General features: G+C 46.4%; 3 protein-coding genes across 3 annotated transcripts; 2 read left to right on the forward strand and 1 right to left on the reverse strand.

Moving 5' to 3' along the window:
• Positions 1 to 2,444: 2,444 nt before the first annotated feature.
• Positions 2,445 to 4,500, forward strand: LOC135371117 (transmembrane emp24 domain-containing protein 2-like). Its single transcript, XM_064605130.1, has 4 exons — positions 2,445 to 2,730; positions 2,906 to 3,098; positions 3,186 to 3,293; positions 4,257 to 4,500. Exons 1-4 carry the CDS (start codon positions 2,548 to 2,550, stop codon positions 4,379 to 4,381), a joined length of 609 nt encoding a protein of 202 aa, XP_064461200.1. The 5' UTR covers positions 2,445 to 2,547; the 3' UTR covers positions 4,382 to 4,500.
• A 1,741-nt stretch (positions 4,501 to 6,241) lies between these two features.
• On the forward strand, positions 6,242 to 12,886 carry LOC135371118 (collagen alpha-1(XXVI) chain-like). Its single transcript, XM_064605131.1, has 11 exons — positions 6,242 to 6,501; positions 7,271 to 7,419; positions 7,477 to 7,596; positions 8,298 to 8,401; positions 8,714 to 8,769; positions 9,276 to 9,379; positions 9,453 to 9,559; positions 9,651 to 9,797; positions 9,882 to 9,934; positions 11,018 to 11,111; positions 12,574 to 12,886. Exons 2-11 carry the CDS (start codon positions 7,325 to 7,327, stop codon positions 12,798 to 12,800), a joined length of 1,107 nt encoding a protein of 368 aa, XP_064461201.1. The 5' UTR covers positions 6,242 to 6,501; positions 7,271 to 7,324; the 3' UTR covers positions 12,801 to 12,886.
• A 5-nt stretch (positions 12,887 to 12,891) lies between these two features.
• Positions 12,892 to 18,604, reverse strand: LOC135369769 (putative T-box protein 7). Its single transcript, XM_064603287.1, has 7 exons — positions 18,508 to 18,604; positions 17,617 to 17,785; positions 15,743 to 16,019; positions 14,435 to 14,581; positions 14,280 to 14,344; positions 14,110 to 14,165; positions 12,892 to 13,776 (listed from the first exon to the last, which is right to left on the reverse strand). The coding sequence occupies exons 1-7, from the start codon at positions 18,602 to 18,604 to the stop codon at positions 13,268 to 13,270; spliced, it is 1,320 nt and encodes a 439-aa protein (XP_064459357.1). The 3' UTR covers positions 12,892 to 13,267.
• Between the last annotated feature and the right edge of the window lie 712 nt (positions 18,605 to 19,316).

Raw genomic sequence — 19,316 nt, forward strand, 5'->3', positions numbered from 1 at the left:
ATGCTTTCTGCGGCTACCAGTGACTGCTGGCGGCTCGTTTCCACAGCTACGACCGCCAAAAACACAGCCATGATTGGCGGACTCGTAACGGCTACGTCACGTCGTTTAGGCGATCAGACATTGTTTTCATAGATGGGCTGTATGTGCCATAGTGACGTAGCAGAGGGAAGACGCGTTGCCGCCCTGAAATCATACAATTGGTAGTGCATTTGGGCGAGGGAAAATGAAAGTGAAATGCTCCCCCCCACCCCTCCATGTAAAGTTCCCGTAGAACTCTTCCTGAAATATTTCTCTGGTTACGCTAACTGCAGTTTTCCATGCTGGTAAACCTCTTCATTGCTTATCAGTATTTCTAGTCCACGTATAGGTATGAGAATGTTTCAGCCACAGAACACAACCCTATAGAAGAAACGCCACATATTCCTCTTTGGTAAGATACTAGCTACATCTCTCTCTCTCTCTCTCACCGCTCCCGACTTCGAACTTTCACTAAATACCACTGCACCTCTCATTCTGCACTCATAAGGTGCTAATGTAAGAGCTCACCGTTGTCGGCTTCACAGAGGGAATGTGCGCCCTGGGCCGACTTCTAAGGGAACTGTGCCGGCATATGTCTGATAGCATTTGAGGAAAACCCAGGAAAAACCCCAGACAGCACAGCTGACATCGGGATTCGAACCCGGGTACCTCCCAGACCACTCATAAACTCACCCCTGCACTTCACCGCATAACACGTTCCTAACAAACCATCATCCCGAATGACATCGTCCCCCCCCCCCCTTCATCTGTCGAAAACGGGAGGCGTACGCCTTTTTGTGACGCTTATGCAAGTATGTTAATTGTCACAAAAATGCGTACGCGCTGCGCTGTCCGCAAATCGGGAGTGATAACGGTATCATTCTGTGAAATGATTGGCCTTCAACGGGTATGCGGTAAAGTTCCTGGTGTGGCTGCACGCTAACATCCATATCTCTTTTATCATCTGATTCCAGCGTCCTGATTGGTCATGATTCCTGTGGAGACCTCATCGCGCTTATCGTCACGATATTTAAAAAAAGTTAACAAGCGCATTCTTATCCGGCCCCGAATTTCACGTACTGGTTTCGTCATGTAGCAATTATAATAGCTCGTGCACCCATGAGTGGGTACTGCAAAAGAAAAGAAAAAAAACAAGAAAAAACCCAGCTCGGAGGAGAGTACTGCACGATTTCAAATCCATGACGGCCAAAGGAAAGATGGCGCTTTCCACCAGTGGAGAGGAGGAAGGGGGTGAAATCGTGAGGTGCTTTCTTTCTTTTTAGTCGGCCGTGGCGTTTCTTGGCTCTCGTTAAAACCTTTACATCCTTGTGGTGGCGTGCTCGCTGGCTTGCTTGTTTTTGCTTCGTTAGCGTCGTGGATGATTAAAGAAATTATATTTCTCCCGCATCAACCTCGCACTGATAGTTGGGGCACGTTCTTGAACAGGGCTGGCTGGCATATACGGCATACGTGAGAACAGCTTGGTGCGTCTACCATTACGGGAAAGGCGTCATTAATCAGAATATAGATTTTTCCGAAAGCCTGATGGGTTCGGATCACGATGATCGGCTGTCTTCGCCGTCCAGGCCGTGTGAGCTTAGGATTCCGGAAAAGGTTTACCACTACAGGACATTAGCGCTTTTTTCGGCATGATATAAGTTTCCTGTAACTGTTTCCGTTGTTCTGCGTTTTCGCGGCTAACGAAAGGCTGAAGAGATCGCGACAGTTCAGGACAGTTATATGCATTGATGTCAACCTGTATTCCAAGTTTTACAGTGAGGCGGCCGTGGGAGATGTCACGTGCTTCGGGAACCAATAGGCGTGGCGGGGGCCATCCCTCTCCTGACGTCAGAGCTCGAAGCGGAAGTGTATTCAAGGGGTTGTATCGCCATCAACCAAAGCAGGCTTCCTTCTTTTTTTTTTCAGAAGGAGCTTGTGTTGTTCATTCGCCCAAACTCAACTTCTCCAAATCATGGAGTTTATCTACCACCTTTCCTGCGTCTGTGCTATTTTATTGCTATTTTATCTGTTGAGAACCGTTTCCAAGTTGGATGTGGAGAGCTGTAACGAGGATGTGATCCACATAGTGTCGCGCGGAGGTTGTGCATTGACCATCTACGCACGAGGCTTCTTCTGTGGGAAATCGAAACCACATACAGTGGGTTTCCAAGGCGCTGTCCAAGCCATCTAAGCACTAACAAGTACGTGGCGCCATCTATGTGTGAATCTGGATAATATCGGGGTGATATTAGTGGCATAGTTGAATAACAAAGCAGTCTAATGGTCACGTTAAGGCATACAATCTAAGTTAATTTGGAGATTCGTCGCGTCTAAGACTAAAACGTCAAGTGCCATGCAGGCGCGTGCCAGGTTATGAATCGGTACTTATCGTATTTTTGAACGAATTTCTGCAGCCAGCTTGGCAACATTGTACTGAAACAACCTCAAAAAAGAAACTGTCGGCGTCATTGGTAATAAACGTGGCAGTGTTGTGTTCGTGTGTTGTGTGCTTCGAAATAATTTATAAAAATGTTCGGCGACATGATTCTGAGGACACTGGCGTTGGTCTCATGTCTTGTGTATGTGCATGCATACTTTATACATGTCGACGCGCATGCAGAGGAGTGCTTTCACGACACTGCGACATCCGGTACTAAAATGGGTCTCACATTTGAAGTTGCCGAAGGGGGCTTTCTGGACATCGACGTGAAGGTAAATTAAAAATGTACATGCTAGTAAAAAACAAAGACACAGATGTACGTAAGATGTTCGTGACTTGGATCACTACTACTGACTTCCATTCTGGTGCAATATCACAGGTGTTGTTTACGCTCACGAATGAAGGGGAGGATGGCCAGATTGGTTTCAATTAATCATCTGTTTGTAGATCACCGGGCCTGACGGCAAGGTCGTCTACCAGGGCGAACGAGAGTCCAGCGGAAAGTACACCTTTGCAGCATACGCAGATGGGGTGTACCATTACTGCTTCAGTAACGCAATGTCAACGATGACACCAAAGATTGTGATGTTTTCCATGGATATTGGTGAGGCCCCAACGAAAACACAAGAAGGTGAAGAAGGTGAGCATGCCACCACACGCACCGTGCAAGTTGCACAATGTGTAAAAAAGAAAAACTAACTCTGTTTGCGTTTGTTTCCTATTTTAGTGCATGAGAACAAATTAGAAGAGATGATCAAGGAGTTGTCCACTGCAATGGCATCTGTAAAGCATGAACAAGAGTACATGATGGTTAGAGACCGTATTCATCGGTCAAGTAAGTATGGCACTTCATTACATGATGTGTGACACGGCATATTGGGACGACTGAAAGCACAAAAAAACGCATCTTCGCTTTCCAAATTGTGATGGACGTGGTTCTTGGATATTTAGTCTGTAAGAACTTACCTCCCATGGCAATACAGATTTTTCAACCCAAAATACAGTACAAAGCTCACTTGGCTCATTCTGGCCCATTACAAAGCTTCTCAGCTCTTGTGGGTATCTTCTTAACCTGTTATCACTGTACAACAGCATGGTAGCCAGAACTTTTCTTTTCTTTGGGTGGGGTGCCTATGGGGACTTTAAACGGGGAGGAGATGTTTCCCGCTCCCAAATTCACTACCAAAGGTACCATTTCGAGGGGGTTACCCCCCCTCTACGCCCATGCTGTACGACATACATACTTCATCATTAAGCTGTCGTCTAAACTTTTCCTAGTGTGTCAGGAACGTGATTTCCGGCAAGCTTCATGCCGTGCGCTAACGCTTTGAGATATTGAGATATTGGACAAGATATGGAATATAGAACCCTTCACAGCCCAGAAGCATAACATGCCACACACCTGTTATCACATCAGTTGCTAGAAACCTCAGTGTCATAAAACACAGAACCATTCCATGGAATGCGCTGAAATCCGAAGAGCTTGCGAGCCGTATCGTTGTGTGCTGTCCTCCATTGCCAGCACTACCTGACGGAGAAGCAGTGACAGACTTTACTGCCACACCTTTTGTTTCGTGATGGTGCTCGGTTTGAGCTCTGGGTCCCAAACCTCGTTGTGGAAGACATTGCACGTCAAAAAGGCATGTAATGTGACCAATGCGAGGAATTTTTGTGTGGTCTGTTGGATGCTTCACAGTCAGGATGATTGCTACTAAGTTGAATTTGAATCACCGACCTGTTTAATTTAAAGCACAAAAACTTCCCATTATATTGAAGGCTGCCTCCCGTCTATTTTCAGTCAACGACAGTACGAACTCTCGTGTGGTGCTCTGGGCGTTCTTCGAAGCTGCCGTCCTGATTGCTATGACACTCGGCCAAGTATACTACCTGAAGAGGTTCTTTGAAGTGCGGCGAGTAGTGTGAACTGAGTGAAAGCTATCTAAAGTGCCCTTTCTATTCTGTCCCCAACCTTCTTCTGCCTGGTGCGACATGTGATTCATCCTGATGCACAACAGAATGTGTAATAAAATGTTTCCTTTTAATGTTACGTAATTCCTGCAGTTAAATATGAGCACAATGCGACTACAAGTTAGTACTCTCCATAGATCCATCGTAGATCTCCTGCTTGGCATTGTATGCCGTTCATTGTAGTTGATAAATGACGCTGATGAAATTGAACAGATTACGTGTTCGTCCATGAATGTCGCCTGCCTCAACTAATTCCTGTTGTTTACGGAATACAGTCAAACTCCTTTACAACGAAACTCAGGGGACAATAAAAAAAATTTGCAGTAAAGGTATTTTCGTTAAAAAGGATGTCCATTATTGGACCTATAGGGCTCCAGCGGGACCGCAAACAAATTTGCTGTAGTGGTATTTTCGTTAAAAAGGTGTTCGCTATAAAGGAGTTTGACTGTACTGTCTCAGTTTATGTGCTTGAAAGTGTGTATCTTTCACGGAAGGGGTAAATGCCACCACCGAAGTCTGAGAGAGGACGGAAGCAGACACAGGTTTGTGATCGCCTGCTTTGCAACGTTTCTTGTTCACACCCGGGGATCAACACGAGCGACATCACCGAACAAGTTTGCCGGCGGTGATGTGAGTGTGATAGGGGAAGCATCAGTGTTGAGTGCATGTGACCAACTGAGCCTTGTGACTACTTCCTGCGTATATTCTGTGACTAGGGAATATTCTGTCTGCTCGCCACAGAATAATCCTTGTTCCACTGTTAGAAGTATAGCTATGAGCGCCCTCTGCCTCATTTTCTAACATGTATTCCACCGTTTCTTCCGGCGTCGTTGGGATACTCTTAGAATATCTTCCGCGATATCTTCTTGGCGCGTGCTCAGTGGTGCGCGTCAGCAGCGGAGGGCGAGGAGGAAAACGCGCCGAGAGGATACTGCAGAAAAAATGCCAGGGGTGTCCGAACGACGCTGGATGAAACGAGGATAGGAGGGCGCTCAAAGTGATGCTGCTAGCAGACCAGCAGCGGAAGAAATAATATTCTGTGGGTGGCGGACAGAGTCTTCGCGACGCGCAGAGAACCCACGTGGGGACGTGATGTAAGGCTTAGATGGTCACGTGCACTCAACTGCGGGTGTGGTTATTTCCGCACGACAGGTTTATACACATGACGTCATCCGCAGGAGAACGCCACTGTCGCTAGCAGAATTGCCGCCATAATGTGGGTCCATAGGTTGGCTGTCCAGGACTTCACCCAGTGATTTTTCCACCCCGACCCCCCCCCCCCCCCAAAAAAAAAATCCAGGGGAGACCCCCCAAAATTTTGTGAGATTGCGCAATATTTTGTCAAAAGCATGTAAATACACACCCTTGCAGAGTCCCCCCAAGAGGACGAAATTCTGGGTAAACCGCTGCCTTCACCCACTTCGCATTCACCGTACATCTGGTATTTCGAAGTTATTATACTGTGTGCATATTATTTGTACCACAATCCAAGTAATTTCCATGTTTTCAACGTTAATATAGTCCTCTTAGAAAGCACGTGGCAGTGAACGAAGTGAACGCGTATCATGTGTGAAGCAGATGCGAAAAATGCCAAACAAAACAACTATAAGCACCGAGAGAGACGAGCGCAGTAACGAATGACTTTGAAGCGTTCCGCATCTGAATAGTAGCTGCCCTTGGGGCACCGCGGAGACTTCTAATTCTGCGCGACTTTCCCATAAAGTGGATCGTGTTCTATGCATATCTAACAGATGCCTAACTGTTTCATGCACATTCACCCGTGGCGGGCCATGGAAACTGAAGAAGTAACAGATATGCTCCATGTGGCGAACGTCAAAGACTGCTCCTAGCAGCGGAAGGACAACAAAAAAGAAAAACAAAGCTAGATATCTCTGCAGACATCCAATCTGTAGCGTCCTCATTTTTACCCACGCCCCATAGATCGAGCTGAATGGCAGTGGTTCGTCTTCTGAGAGCAATAGTTACAGCTTTGGTGCCCGCTGGCAGTGTTCGGATATAAGACATTGATGCACGCTCAAGATAACGTTTGACGAAGATCCATGGAATCACCTTAGGTACGTACACAGCTCAACGTATAGTACTGTGTGAAAGTTTTTTTTTTTTTGTTTTTTTTTTTCGTAAGTGCCTGGTAAGGTCATGTGTCCGTGCTTTATTTGGGGTGTGAGGTGGTTCTAATCGAATTTACAACAAGAAGAAGAAAAAGAGAAAAAAATAAGCGGATAAGGTTGCAGTGCAGCCTGCCCGGGACTTGTGATAAATAAAAGAGGCGAGAGGGCGTGTTTTTTTATCCATACGTGGGAATCTGCGCATATAATCTATCCTTGGCATCAGGAATTTTTCCCAGGACCCCTTTCCCCACAATGGTCATTAGAGATCTTGCAACACACACACACACACACAAAAAATAATAATAAGCAGCAGCAGATATTGGTGCCACGCACTCCCAACACCCACCTGAGATGAAATTTCTGGGGAAATCCCTGCTTGGCATCCGTCCTGTCGAGTTCAGCAGCGTCATCGATTGCGTCATGTCTTGTAGAGCGGCGCGAGCACTGTGGCTTACACGCGGGAAGCAATGCCTTATCTCAAAGACCGTCGAAAGATTTATTATCAGCTTCCACAGGACGTGTATCAAAAGCGGAAAATCATTCCGGCTTCTTGTAAACATCCCAAGTTTAATGTTGGTAAAATCGACGTAACTCCGTTGTTACTTTGCTCGCCTTCTTGTACTTCGACTGCTGGCAGCTTCAAACTTGATGCCTCTTTTAACTGAAAAGACTAAATTGTAGTTTACTTAGTTATCTAGCCAGATGTTTCATCCAGTATTGGAGCCGAAAACGAAAAAAGCCACCTGATCCACCGCAAGATCCGGACAACATGCGCTGCAGCGTGGCCTTCCTATCGGTAGCCATTACATTTGTAGTCCTGGTGTACGTGGCGACGACTAGTGACGTTCTTCTACAGAAAAGAGGGTAAGTTGTCTCAAACATCGTCACGATCCAGTTTCGAAGGACTCCATCTTTGTGCAGGAACCGATGTGCCTACAGGGTGATCCGAAATGTCACTTGCCGAGTGCGTAATGGCACGGAAATCGTCTACACTCGGATGTTGCCAGCGCACTGCGACTATTCAAATTGCAACTCTGTCATGTAAGCAGAACACAGCTCCGTATAACGAATTTTAACGGGTTTATTCACCGACGTCACTTCGCCGCCATACTATATAGGTCCCTCGAAGTTGTGTTCCCGAAATAGACCTCTACTCGGAGAAACGTCATCATGAAGTTGGTAGACAGACTGAAACCGAAACAAATCGGAAGGGGAGGGCTGGGTTCCAGGAATGGGAACTTGTTCGCTGCCTCTTACTGAAAGGAAAGTAGGACCGAAGGTCGCGTCCTTTCCGGGACCATCTTATAATCCTTCAAGACCGTGGCTTTCGGGCGCGACCTTGTTCGCCCCCTATAGCTTCGAGCATAGTTCAACTCTACCAAATTGGTGGCGCTGTCGAACACCGCCATTTGTTTACAAACACAGAGAGGTCTATTGCTTGGATATGGTACAAATCACACAGCACAATAACTTTGAAACACCAAATATACGGCGAGTACGATATGGGTAACGGCTTGGATGGGACCTACAACATGATGGCGGCCGAATGCAGCACATCTGCCTGCTAACGACAGTGGCGGCCTCCTGCGGATGACGTCGTGTGAATAAACCCTATACGCTGCGATGGTCAAATTGTGGAAGACGAAAGACGTATCGCCAATAGAAGTTGGGTCTATCCAACGGTTTCCTTTTTCAATGTGCCTTGCTGGACTCGAAGGCTCCTTTCTGCTCTCCGCACGCAGGATGCCGATGCACCGTCCCATCTACGTCACAACGGTAAAGATGCAACAGCAGGTGCTTTGGAGGTGCTGCCCCAAATTCTCCGGTCCGAACTGCGAAGACTTTGGTAAGCTGTGTACATGTAGTCAGTATTACATGCAGGCGTCATGCAAGTGCTCAAACGAACACGATGACACTGCCTAACGATTTCATTGTCTGTTCGTATGGCTGGCTTGAGTGCTACATGCGATGCTCTTATGATGCCAGTCGCGTCATCTTGCTTCCATCAAACCACAGAACCAACCGTTGAATGCAATTCGATTCGATGAACGAAAGATATACATATTGTATTACGAAGCTGACATTTTTCATGAATCTCCATTGCCACACAGCAGGACAATGCTGACTGCTGAATACACACACTCTCTCTCTCTTTCAGAAGCGCCCGAAGTAATTGATGCGATGGAAGTGTCTGATCCAAGGCAGGATATTGATGTGAGCTTTAGACATCGTATTTTGCGTTGTGTACTGTGGGAGGCAGCATCCTTCAAGGGACGGTCGCACCTTTTCTCAAAGTCGCACCCTCATTGGTTCTTAGCGAGTGACGTTTTCTCGTTTTTCCAGAGAGGGAATTCCGGCACGCTCTCAACATCCGGCGTCTGCTCTTGTCATGTATTCCATCGAATAACAATCAAACTACGCCACTCTTTCGCGTGGGATTTTCGATACCCGTGTGCAGTAATCTACGAGGAATGAACCGACACCATAGTTTCGAAATCGACTGGAACGGATGCGACCGTCCCTCTCACTCTTTACTGTCTGTGTAGTCTTTATCTCCGTCCAACCGAAATGCCGCCGCACAAACCTTCGATGTCGTATATTAGGTATTGTCATATACAATGTGTTGTCGTGGTGTCAAGTAAGCCCCCTCAGCAGCCAAGTGTCTTTAATTCCCAAAACTGTGGGCGGAATTATAAAGAAAATGTCTGTGCTCCTGTCAGCACGCTATCAATTCACAGGGCGCAACTGGTGAACTGCATCGCGCCTGCAAATGCCCACCTGGGCAACCTGGTCCATCAGGCCCACCGGGCAAGCCGGGACCTCCGTAAGCGCAGGGCGACAGTGAAACGACGTCATCATTCATTGACAATATGTCCACTCTTTCTTCGTCTCACTAGGGGTTCACCCGGCCCTGAAGGACCTCCTGGCAGGGCAGCGCGATCACTGTACAATTCGAGCGAACACGACGGTCGTTACGGCCCCGCGGAGTTCCAGGGAAATCCAGGTCAGTATCTTCATTGGAGTACGGAAGACGATGTTCCTTATTTCTGTCGAAATCGCCCGAATTAACCTTTGCCTCTTCGACGGGTTACCAGGTCCAGTTGGTCCTCCAGGACCTCCTGGACGTACAGGTGTGCAGGGGCCCCAAGGTATGCCTGGTGAACCGGGACTGAGGGGGTTACCAGGGGATCCCGGTCCACCTGGTCCGCCAGGACTAGCGGTTCGAAGTGAGCACGTCGACGGTGAGAGGCCTGGATAATATGATCTTATGAGGTTGCGAAACCTTGCTCATGCTTGTCGCTAATGGATGTAGTTGACTTCTTTAGATGTCAGCGGAACGACTGCCAACGGTCCTCATCCGAATCAACGCGATATTTTGGTAGGTACTCGGTATTGAATTACAAGAATTCGTTCACTAATTCGTGCAAGGGATAATATATAGGGTGTTTTTTTAGCCTTTACAGAATGTTTATAAAAAGTTATGAGATCAGCATAGATGTCGCTTTTGCAGTCGAGTTTTATTGTCAGGCGGACATCCTTTTGAAGAAAGTATGCAACTACAAGATGACTAATTATTTAAAATTCATTGAGTAACTCTTTAATTAGGAAATTTCGGGCAAAAGCGTGATAGCAGATCGGGAGACAATCCTCGTTTAAATCCGTTCTATCTTTTAAAAATCAAGAAAAGAGCTCATCACCCTGGTTGACGGAGGCTTGGGCCGGAAAGCAGTTTATCTGGCCAGCAGAGCGGCACCTGCTCGAATCCTCTCCATCGCTCCAAATCACGTGGCCCTCTGACGCGAAATGAGCGCTGTACTCCCTGCTGTCCCGGTCGCCGCGGTTTCGGCTCATTTGCGTATCAAAATTCGGGTCCCCGAATTTTAACGCACGAGCGTGTTTCAGGATTTATTAGACGTGCAACGGCTTTCAACGAGGATGGACTCTCATTCTGCTAGCTCGCTTTTGCCCGACATCCCCTAATTAAGAAGCTAACTAATGAATTTCTGGTAATTAATCATCTTGTAGTTGCACACTTTCTTCGACAGTATTTCCGCCTGGCCGTATAACTAAATTCCAAAAACGACATCCATGCTGCTGTCACAGCTCTTTTTATAAAAATTCTGTAAAGTCTAAAAAACACCATGTAGATAGAATCCTCTCAAGACTTCGAAACGTCTCACACTGAAACGACAGGTGTCAGTGCTAAGCGTTTTTGGTATTCACACAGGAAAAAGCTAACCATTTAAGAAAATGGTTAGCTTTTAAACCATAAGCGAATGTGTAAATAGAAGCATATTTTAGAGTAGACACCCCCGTCAAAACTAATGGGCAAGCAACCATTGTGTCAGTCTACACTTGCCTCGAAGTGTGAAGCCCAAATTATCACCTTCAGCGTCTGAAGCAACTATAAAGTTGCAATGTCTGCCACAGCCTGGATGCTCACAAATTATGTCCTTTCCAGAACATTGTGCAAACCATATCGAGAATGACGGGGGAACTGGCCGACCTGTACGAGCGAGTAGAGAAGCTCGAACAAACGGTCACGGTGCTCTCTGGTATGACAGTTTTCTTTCTTGCTTTTTCACCCATGGTAATGACTGTTGTGTTCTTCAAACAAGACATGCGTCATTTCTACGATTTGCTTGAGATGATCACTGAACAGAACAGTAACTTGTGAAGTGGCCGTAATAGTGATATAATACGCATGCGCACGCTACAGAGGGTTCAGTCAACACCACCTAGATACAGAAAGCCTGCGCGCTCGTGGACGTGACGTAACAATTACGGGTCAGCCAATCAGGATCGTGTTTTCAACGGCCGTAGCCAATCACGAACGTGCCTTCGGCGGTCGTGGCCATGGAGACAAACCACCGTCGTCTGCGAGTTGTGATTGAACGTCCCCGCGTACTAAATTGGAAAACCTGGAAATAAAGCGCAGAACGGTCTCAATCTTTGTCCAAACTGATTTTCTGCAAAGCGTCTTGCACTTTTTGACTAAATATTTAGATCTGCACGTTGCAGGTGAGTTGCAAGCAGTTGCGGGTTCTTCAATTCGCAGAACGATGAATCGCAGTAGCAGACGAATTCTGACTCTTAATTGAAAGAGGGAGAGGAGGCAATGCGCATGTTTCCGAAAATATATTTCCGTAACCGCTAACAAAATACACTGCGTGAGCACCTAACATCTGCATAAAGCTGCCATCACTCCGTACCAAACGATCAGCAGTGAACCAGTCCCGTAACTGAAGGGTGCATGACGTCACGGCTCTTGACAGCTTGCCGCCGAGCAGGCAGAGTCGCGGCAGATAATTATCACAATTGAGTTACCTCTTCTGGTTTTTACCTCATTTCTATTACACATGAATTTTGGTTTGGTTAGGAATTCAACCGGTGTATAGCCATTGTAGGGACCACTCACTGCCGTCATACACTCTAAGAACGAAGAAAAAAGGAGTTAAATAAGGAGTAATTGCAACGTTTACTCCCTAGACTGCAATTACTCCCCATTTTAGTCTCCTAACCCCGACATTTACTCCCTAGGACCGCAAATTGTCATTGAACTTCGCGAATGGTCTTCTGAATGCAACAGTCTACATTAAATATGTGCTATTGGTGAATTTGATGGCATAACGCTGTATAACTCTTCCAACTTAGAAATTTTCCACCCATACTGAGTAAGAAACAGTTAGCGCTTCTTTTTTCGCAAATTGTGCCCTATGTATGTCGCAAGATTTTATATCACTCGATATATCACGGTTGACGGTTTGATTCAAAGTATTTTCATGCATGCACACGAAATATGTACCCGGGGCTCTTAGAACAGAGCGTGAAATGCAGTCTCCATTCTGTGACATTCATTTACTCCGGAAAGGGACTATTTTTGTGGCAATGCATTTAGTCCCCAAAAGGAGAAAAATTACTCCTTTTTTTTTTCTTCTTGTTAGAGTGTAGTTGTCCCTGCCGTTGAAGTTGAAACTTCATTGTATGCCGCAATAAAACTTCTGTGCTGCCATGCAGATTTGGCGATGACCCCAGCCGATATACCCATTGACCATTCTGCACCTGCACCCATGGATACGCGTCCAAAAGCTCCCCATCGTTCGAATGCACCTTCAGAGGGAGACGACTACGAATATGAAGATGCGGGGACACGCTCCATGAAAGGGGCTTCTCATCTGACAAGGTCCCGCGGACGACCCCGGTATAGAGGAGGACGTCAGAAAACGGAGAGGAGACGGTCATGACTCATGGGCAAGAAATTATGACGACACTTTGATTGTCGATCATCTATAAGACAAGTATCAAAATGAAAGCACATTTTGAGAAACAACTTCGTATAGTGTCGTTGTTGTAGTTTATTTCGATGCACATTGTGTGTTCGTTAGCGCGCACAACAACGTGCATTGTACTATAATATATACACTCGGTAAAATCAATCCGTATACATGCACGACACACACAGGCCAGGCAACCGTGCAGCTAGCCGCCATAGAGATTCTGGCCAGGCGAATTCAATCATAAATTAACGGTTTATGGCGAATATCGATAAATAAACGTATCTAATAATTGCACTCGTGGAAAGAAATGAAACAAGGTTGCAGCTACGTATATCCGTTTCTTACGTATATCGGCAAATGCATGGAGGTACATAGGATACAGATCACAGTTTGTATGTACAGAAGTATGATGACTGTCCATAGAATCGGAACTGCTACGAACCTCTGGCTGATTCTGACGGGGTTTGCTGGTTGGGACTGTCTTGTACACTAGCTGCACTTTCGTCCACATTTAACGGACTACAGTGATGCGATAAGGGACTACTATTCAATGAAGCACTCGTGTTCGACGAGTACCCAGAACTGGAGGAACTGCAGTTCCACGATCTAGGACAAAAGCCTGGCAGCGGCAACATGGGGTAGTTACTGTAGTACCCATATCCCCAAGGAGGTGGATAGTTCATCAGCGAGTGGTATGCTGATGCATAGTAACTAGGGTAACAGAAAGGGTACGGGTTCACGTAAGGCGACGTTGCTGCATAATGACCAGGTGCATTGAAGGGCGTCAAGTATTGCAGTGGGTCGGGAGGTGGAACAGTCGTCAAGAGGGGTGCCGTGCTCGGCAGCGGAGGACTTCGCGACGAAGACGGGGTCTCCGGCGACGTGATCACTCGTAGTGGCTGTGACACAGACAGTGCTGGCGACGACTTCTTTACGCGGGGCTCTGTAAGTGAAGGCATGCGATCACCTACGAGGATCATCTGGACAAGAAGCGATCTTAATTCGATCTGGACTTGAGAAAGCAAAGGATTCCTAGGCGGGGATCCAGTCCTAGAGTCACTAAATAAACTTCGCTTCAGAGTATCGACACTGAGGTCCAAGGGACAGTAGGACACATGTATCTTCCCCATTTCAGGATCAAGGGCGGCTAACACATTGCGCGTGGGCATGGGTAGCGCAGCGTGGAAACAAAATGGCGCATGCTCGCTCTTGGAACTCAGTGTCGGTACTCTGAAGCGTCGCTTATTTATTGACTCTATCCAGTCCTAATGCGTACCTGCGAAATCTTCTTCCGATGATGAATCACTGTCCAGTGACCTCTTGCCGCCATTCCTGTGAAAGACATTGATGACGATATTGTAACTAATAACACTCTCTACGCGAATATGTTCCCTTTAAAAGCACATAAATGTGCTCTAAGAGAGTGAGAGGGAAGGGCGTTGTTACCTTCTTTTTTCGTCCCCCGCGAATGACTTGGCATATGGATTGTTGTGGATCTTCAGGTTCACTATCTAAAGGTGGAAGCGAAGCAGAAATAAGGTTGACGGAAACATAAGTAGGTTGTTCCGGGCAATACAGGTGTAGTCGGAGACGTCACAAACCTGTGCGTTTTGATAGCTCGTGACGGCAATGAAGCTGGTCTCGTTGAACGTGAAAGTTTTGAAGTGAGAAGGGTCGAGGCGCGCAACGTCACTTCCTGCGACGATGTGGATCCGGGGAATGTACTTTCGCATAGAACTTAGCACCGCCTAGAAGAAAGAAAAAAAGTTTTTTTTTTTTTACAACCCACGCTTGCACAGAATATAGACACATTAAAAGAGTTACGACAACGGCTGGGAGGTAACTCTATACGAGCAACGAAGTTGAAATTGGAGTTGATTACTTTTGTAGTAATTAGCCACAGTATCTAAGTACTTTCTAAAATTAGTAACTGTAACCTTCATTAGACTTTTTGAGTAACTTACAGAGCTCTGGTTGCGACATCTTCTCCCAAATTATAAATGTGAAATACAATGACGTACGTCAACGCGAATCTGCGCTCGGAGTTTTACAGCAGAGGGATTAATACGGGCGTAGAAAATCAGGCGTCTTCGCCAGTGAGGCAGCGCGGTGAGAGGTCACGTGCTTACGACTACCAGCGGGGTTGGCTGCTGCTCTAGCTCCCCTGACGTCAGAGCCTGACGTGTACGTGCAACGCCACCTAGCCATATCAACAAATATAGAAAGCCTGCTTATTCGTCGACGTAGCGTAACAACCAAGAGTCAGCCAATCAAGATCGTGTTTTCAACGGCGGTAGCTAATCACGAGCGTGCTTTCAGCGGTCGTAGCCATGGAGATGAACCACCGTCGTCTGCGAGTATAGTGATTGATCGTCCCGGCGTACTAAATGCGCAAACTGTAAAATAAAGTGCAAAACGGTCCCGTATCTTCCTCAAGACCCATTTTCTGGAAAGCGTGTTGCTCTTGCGTTGCGCTGTCTACAGATTTAGATCTACAGGTTCTAGTCTAGCTGCAATCATTTGCGAGTTCTTGAATTCGCGGAACGGTGAATCACAGTAGCAGACAAATTCTGACTCCATATGTCCACGTAGCGAAGGAGGGAGAGGAGGCAATAAGGCCAGTCACTGATAGCCACAGAAAGCCTGTGTGTGAAATCGTCTGCGACGATTGGCTAAGACATTCCGACATTGTATGTCCACGTGCGAAGGAGTGGGAGGAGGCACTAAGCAGCCCTTCTGTATCTAGATGGCGTTGCCGTAGCTATGGAGAAGAGCCGCCATCAGTCGCATGAGCAGCCACTTGTAGCCCCATAGAAAGCCCATGCATGTTTGAAATCGTCTGCTGCGATTAGCTGAAGCAGACGACACCTCTACTTCATGCACAGAGTCCAAGTATTCAGACAACTTACGCGGTTGTAGTCGTTGCTGGGGTAATTTGTGAGTCTCATGGTGCTGAAATCCACCTCCTTGGTCATCCACCGTGCACCAGTTGCTGGACTGCTCGGGTGCATGAAGAGGCGCGTTGACGGTACGGGCGTCTGATAGGGCTCCGACTCGCATGGCACCCAGAAGTTGCCAACGAAGCGGTAGCGATACTGGTCAGCTGGAACGATGTCCAGCAATACGAAATAGAAGGCGTTCGGATCCAGGCCGTGCAACTTGTACTGGAGCACGGGAAACATGCGCCTGTTAAAGACCAGGAGGAAATCGATGGTTAGCGACGGCAGAAACCATACATATTTTACTCGTAACCAAACCTGTAAAAATTGCGATTCAAAAGTATACGAATTGCTGTTACCTGCTCATAAAAGTAATTAAATTACAGTTACAAATCATAAGTGCAACATAATTACAGTCACCCTGAAAAGAAGTCGAGTTGCACCGACCTCCATTCATTTCAATATATAGGCAAATTTTGATGTATAGCTTTGTCCTTCCCCAAGGAGTATTGTCGAACATTTATTAAAAACAAATGACTTGTGAAATACAATGACTAGAAATATGTGCTTAGCAGAAACATAACAAGAGTCGTAGACATCGCAAAAATGATTTCCAATGATGTTGACCCTAAATCGCATGTAAAGTTTAATTCCAAGCGCATTACGAATTACTTGCAAAAGTAATTTAGTTCTAGTTAGAATTTGCTACATAATAGTGAAGCGAATGGATCGCAGACAAAAATGTTACGCGAAACAACCATCGTAATTTCATTACCAATGAAACCCACATGAAATACAAATGTGCGCTATGCACACCTTAGCACCTGTTCTCGTGTTGAACCTTCGACACCGCAGTTTTACCGCTTTGGTGTCGCTCATATGCCGCCTCATTAACCGCTGTATATTCCCTAACGCATGCAAACTGCTGACAGAAATGGACATCTCCATTGGCACCCTACCGTGAAAGGCCAGTGGGCGCCTTCCACACAAGGATCTTCCCCCCCTCCATCCGACTAATGGCAGCAACGGTCAGGGCAAAAAGGCGACATCGTGCCCATTGTGTACCTCATGCGCTTCTGTTCTGTCTGGAGGACCCAAGTATACCCCGAGGGACCCATGTCGAGACCTTGACGAAAATGCATTTTCACGGCCGGAGACCCGTTGTTGTCTTTCATTCTCTATCAAAGCGCACGCCGACGCTCGTTTGCTAGCAATGGCTCGAGTCAAGGTGACTACACCGAGACGCTACCGTGAATCCATGTACGTTGAAGAGGCGAGCTGCGGAGTCAATTTTTTTACTTGGCCTTATCCAATAAAAATGATGTCAGAACCATGAACCGACCGACCCCCGCCGACTTCGTGCACCAGGACAAAAGTGCAGTGTAATGCAGACCTCACGTCATACTGCAGATAAGAGTTTTTCCCACTGTGGCGAGTGTCGCACTGAGTCTGATCTCTCGAACAACAGCGCAACCGAGCACTGCTCGCTATCATATCCCCTTCCGCAAAAGACAGTGAACCACAGTAGCCACTAGTGGGTCATCGCATCATCATCGTTTCGTGCACTATTAGATCCACTCCACGTCACTACAAGTAGCCTCAAAACACTGGAGACCTGAAACCTTTGAGACAGCACGCCTTTGTGATAAAGGAAAGAGCAATTTGCTCTTAGACTCCAGTGTGGCCTGGGACAAATTCCCGTGAACAAAAAGTGTCTCGGGCATTTAGAGCCGTGACCCACATCTGTGACCTCGTTGGAGTCCTCTGTTTGCCATAACTGAAAACGGCAGGCCCTTCCAAGGGCGACCTGGTCAGTCCGTAAAATAAAAATGGCATTGACTTACCTTCCGGCTTTATTAATGATCATCTCCGTTCCGAAGGAGTAGAAGCTATCCCAGAGATCCTTATTGTCTAAGGTGACATCCACATTGCTTAAAAGTTCCGCCGGACTGAGCTCGTTGAGCGGAGGCCTCATCAGAGCAGACCGGAGGCAAGGCATAGTGCTCGGATCGCCTGGAACAGTGCACGAAGCAATTGAAGCTGAGGTAAAATGTTACCGACGATTCCAAAGCATCTAGTATTTTTTTCTAGAGCATAACGGTTAGAAAAGCAGAAGTGCTACGTTCTGTCAACCAAGACTCGTAGAAGTAATGCTTCATTTCTGCCAAAACTAATACAGAGCCTATTATTGGATCGCTTGTAAAATACCATAAATGCAGGTTAGCTGGTAAACAAACACAGTACTATAAAAAGCCTGAACGTGTAGATACATAAAAATACAACGCGCGACTCAATATCTCCCTATTATTTTTTCCCCCCATGAACGTCAACATCATCAACAAAGTGCAACACAGATGGCACAAACCAGCAAAACGCTTAGAGCCATATCATCCGATGAGAGAACCGATGTTAAACTGGCTAACCTTTTCAGTGACTTTCATCTTTCATATCATCCGATGCCATCTTTGCGCTTCACATCACATAAAAAAAAAAAAAAGAAACTGCGCCGAATTAAAAAAACTTACCGTTCGACGAAGCACCATCGTTGCATTGCGATCCTCTAGGTTGTAGAAGGACAGGCGGACCCATGACCGACGTTCACGAACAACTGTGACCAGACAGACTGAGCGACTGAGTGGGGAATGACTCCCTATTTCCCTCGCCTCCCCCGGTAGAGGGGACCCAGTTACAACCTCTGGGCATCTTCTGCCATTGTCTTTCACCCTCTGTCGCACCTTCCCCGCTCGTGCCAGCAATCTGAAGACGCCTTTTGACCTTGCCGACAAGGGCTATTCCGCCGTCAGCAATATTGGGCATGATGTTTTTGTCCATTGCCGCCAAGATGGGTTCCTTGAGTTGGGACGTCGTCAGCGGGACTCTGCCCTTCGCCCTGTTTGACCCAGGAGCAACCTAGTCCGCGCCACGGTAGTGCAACTAGAGACGCAAAGTTTCCCGAAATTTTGAACTGCTGAAAAAAAAAAAAAAGAAGCAACGAAAAAAAAAAGTGTACCTATTCTTTTTGTGTATGTGTAAGAAGGAAGAAATGGGAAGAAGGGACAATCGTACAAGAGAGTAAATTTCGTTTTGTTTTTCGGTTTCTCGCAGAAAACGAGGAAATACTCCGCATTTTGCACACTTGCACGGCTTAGATTAATAGGCCAATATCAGGGAACAAGTCGCGGAGCAACATAACTTATAAATGTGCTTGTTATGTTTATATATTGTGCTAATTATAAGTCGTTTGTAAAGGAAAAACGAAAAAGGAAAGAACGCAAAAAGTCGCGCAAGAGTGAAAATTTCTGTTCATTTTTCGTTTTCTTTAATAAAAAAAAGCTCGAAATTTGCGATTTTGCACGACTTTCGATTAATAAGCAATATTTTCTTTCATTTTATTTCTTTCGCCGAGCCCTCGCATCTTGTTCACGCGGCTTGTTCCGGTTCCAAAGAGTGAAAGCCTTTGCCGACGCATTTAATATTGTCAAACGTTCCCAATCTCAAACTACACACACCTTCCTAAAAACGTATTTTTCTGTGCACAATAAAG

Source organism: Ornithodoros turicata, chromosome 10, assembly GCF_037126465.1.
Source record: "Ornithodoros turicata isolate Travis chromosome 10, ASM3712646v1, whole genome shotgun sequence".
Lineage (NCBI taxonomy): Eukaryota > Metazoa > Arthropoda > Arachnida > Ixodida > Argasidae > Ornithodoros > Ornithodoros turicata.

Excerpts from the sequence above, each read along its gene's own strand:
- LOC135371117 (XM_064605130.1), top strand. The coding sequence starts at position 2,548 with ATGTTCGGCGACATGATTCTGAGGACACTGGCGTTGGTCTCATGTCTT. Across the intron at positions 3,099-3,185 it reads AACACAAGAAGGTGAAGAAG|TGCATGAGAACAAATTAGAA; the intron begins GTGAGCATGCCA and ends TTCCTATTTTAG. Across the intron at positions 3,294-4,256 it reads AGACCGTATTCATCGGTCAA|TCAACGACAGTACGAACTCT; the intron begins GTAAGTATGGCA and ends GTCTATTTTCAG.
- LOC135371118 (XM_064605131.1), top strand. The coding sequence starts at position 7,325 with ATGCGCTGCAGCGTGGCCTTCCTATCGGTAGCCATTACATTTGTAGTC. Across the intron at positions 7,420-7,476 it reads GTTCTTCTACAGAAAAGAGG|GAACCGATGTGCCTACAGGG; the intron begins GTAAGTTGTCTC and ends ATCTTTGTGCAG. Across the intron at positions 9,798-9,881 it reads TCGAAGTGAGCACGTCGACG|ATGTCAGCGGAACGACTGCC; the intron begins GTGAGAGGCCTG and ends TGACTTCTTTAG.
- LOC135369769 (XM_064603287.1), bottom strand. The coding sequence starts at position 18,604 with ATGGACAAAAACATCATGCCCAATATTGCTGACGGCGGAATAGCCCTT. Across the intron at positions 16,020-17,616 it reads ATCATTAATAAAGCCGGAAG|GCGCATGTTTCCCGTGCTCC; the intron begins GTAAGTCAATGC and ends GGTCTTTAACAG. Across the intron at positions 14,166-14,279 it reads GCGGGGGACGAAAAAAGAAG|GAATGGCGGCAAGAGGTCAC; the intron begins GTAACAACGCCC and ends TGTCTTTCACAG.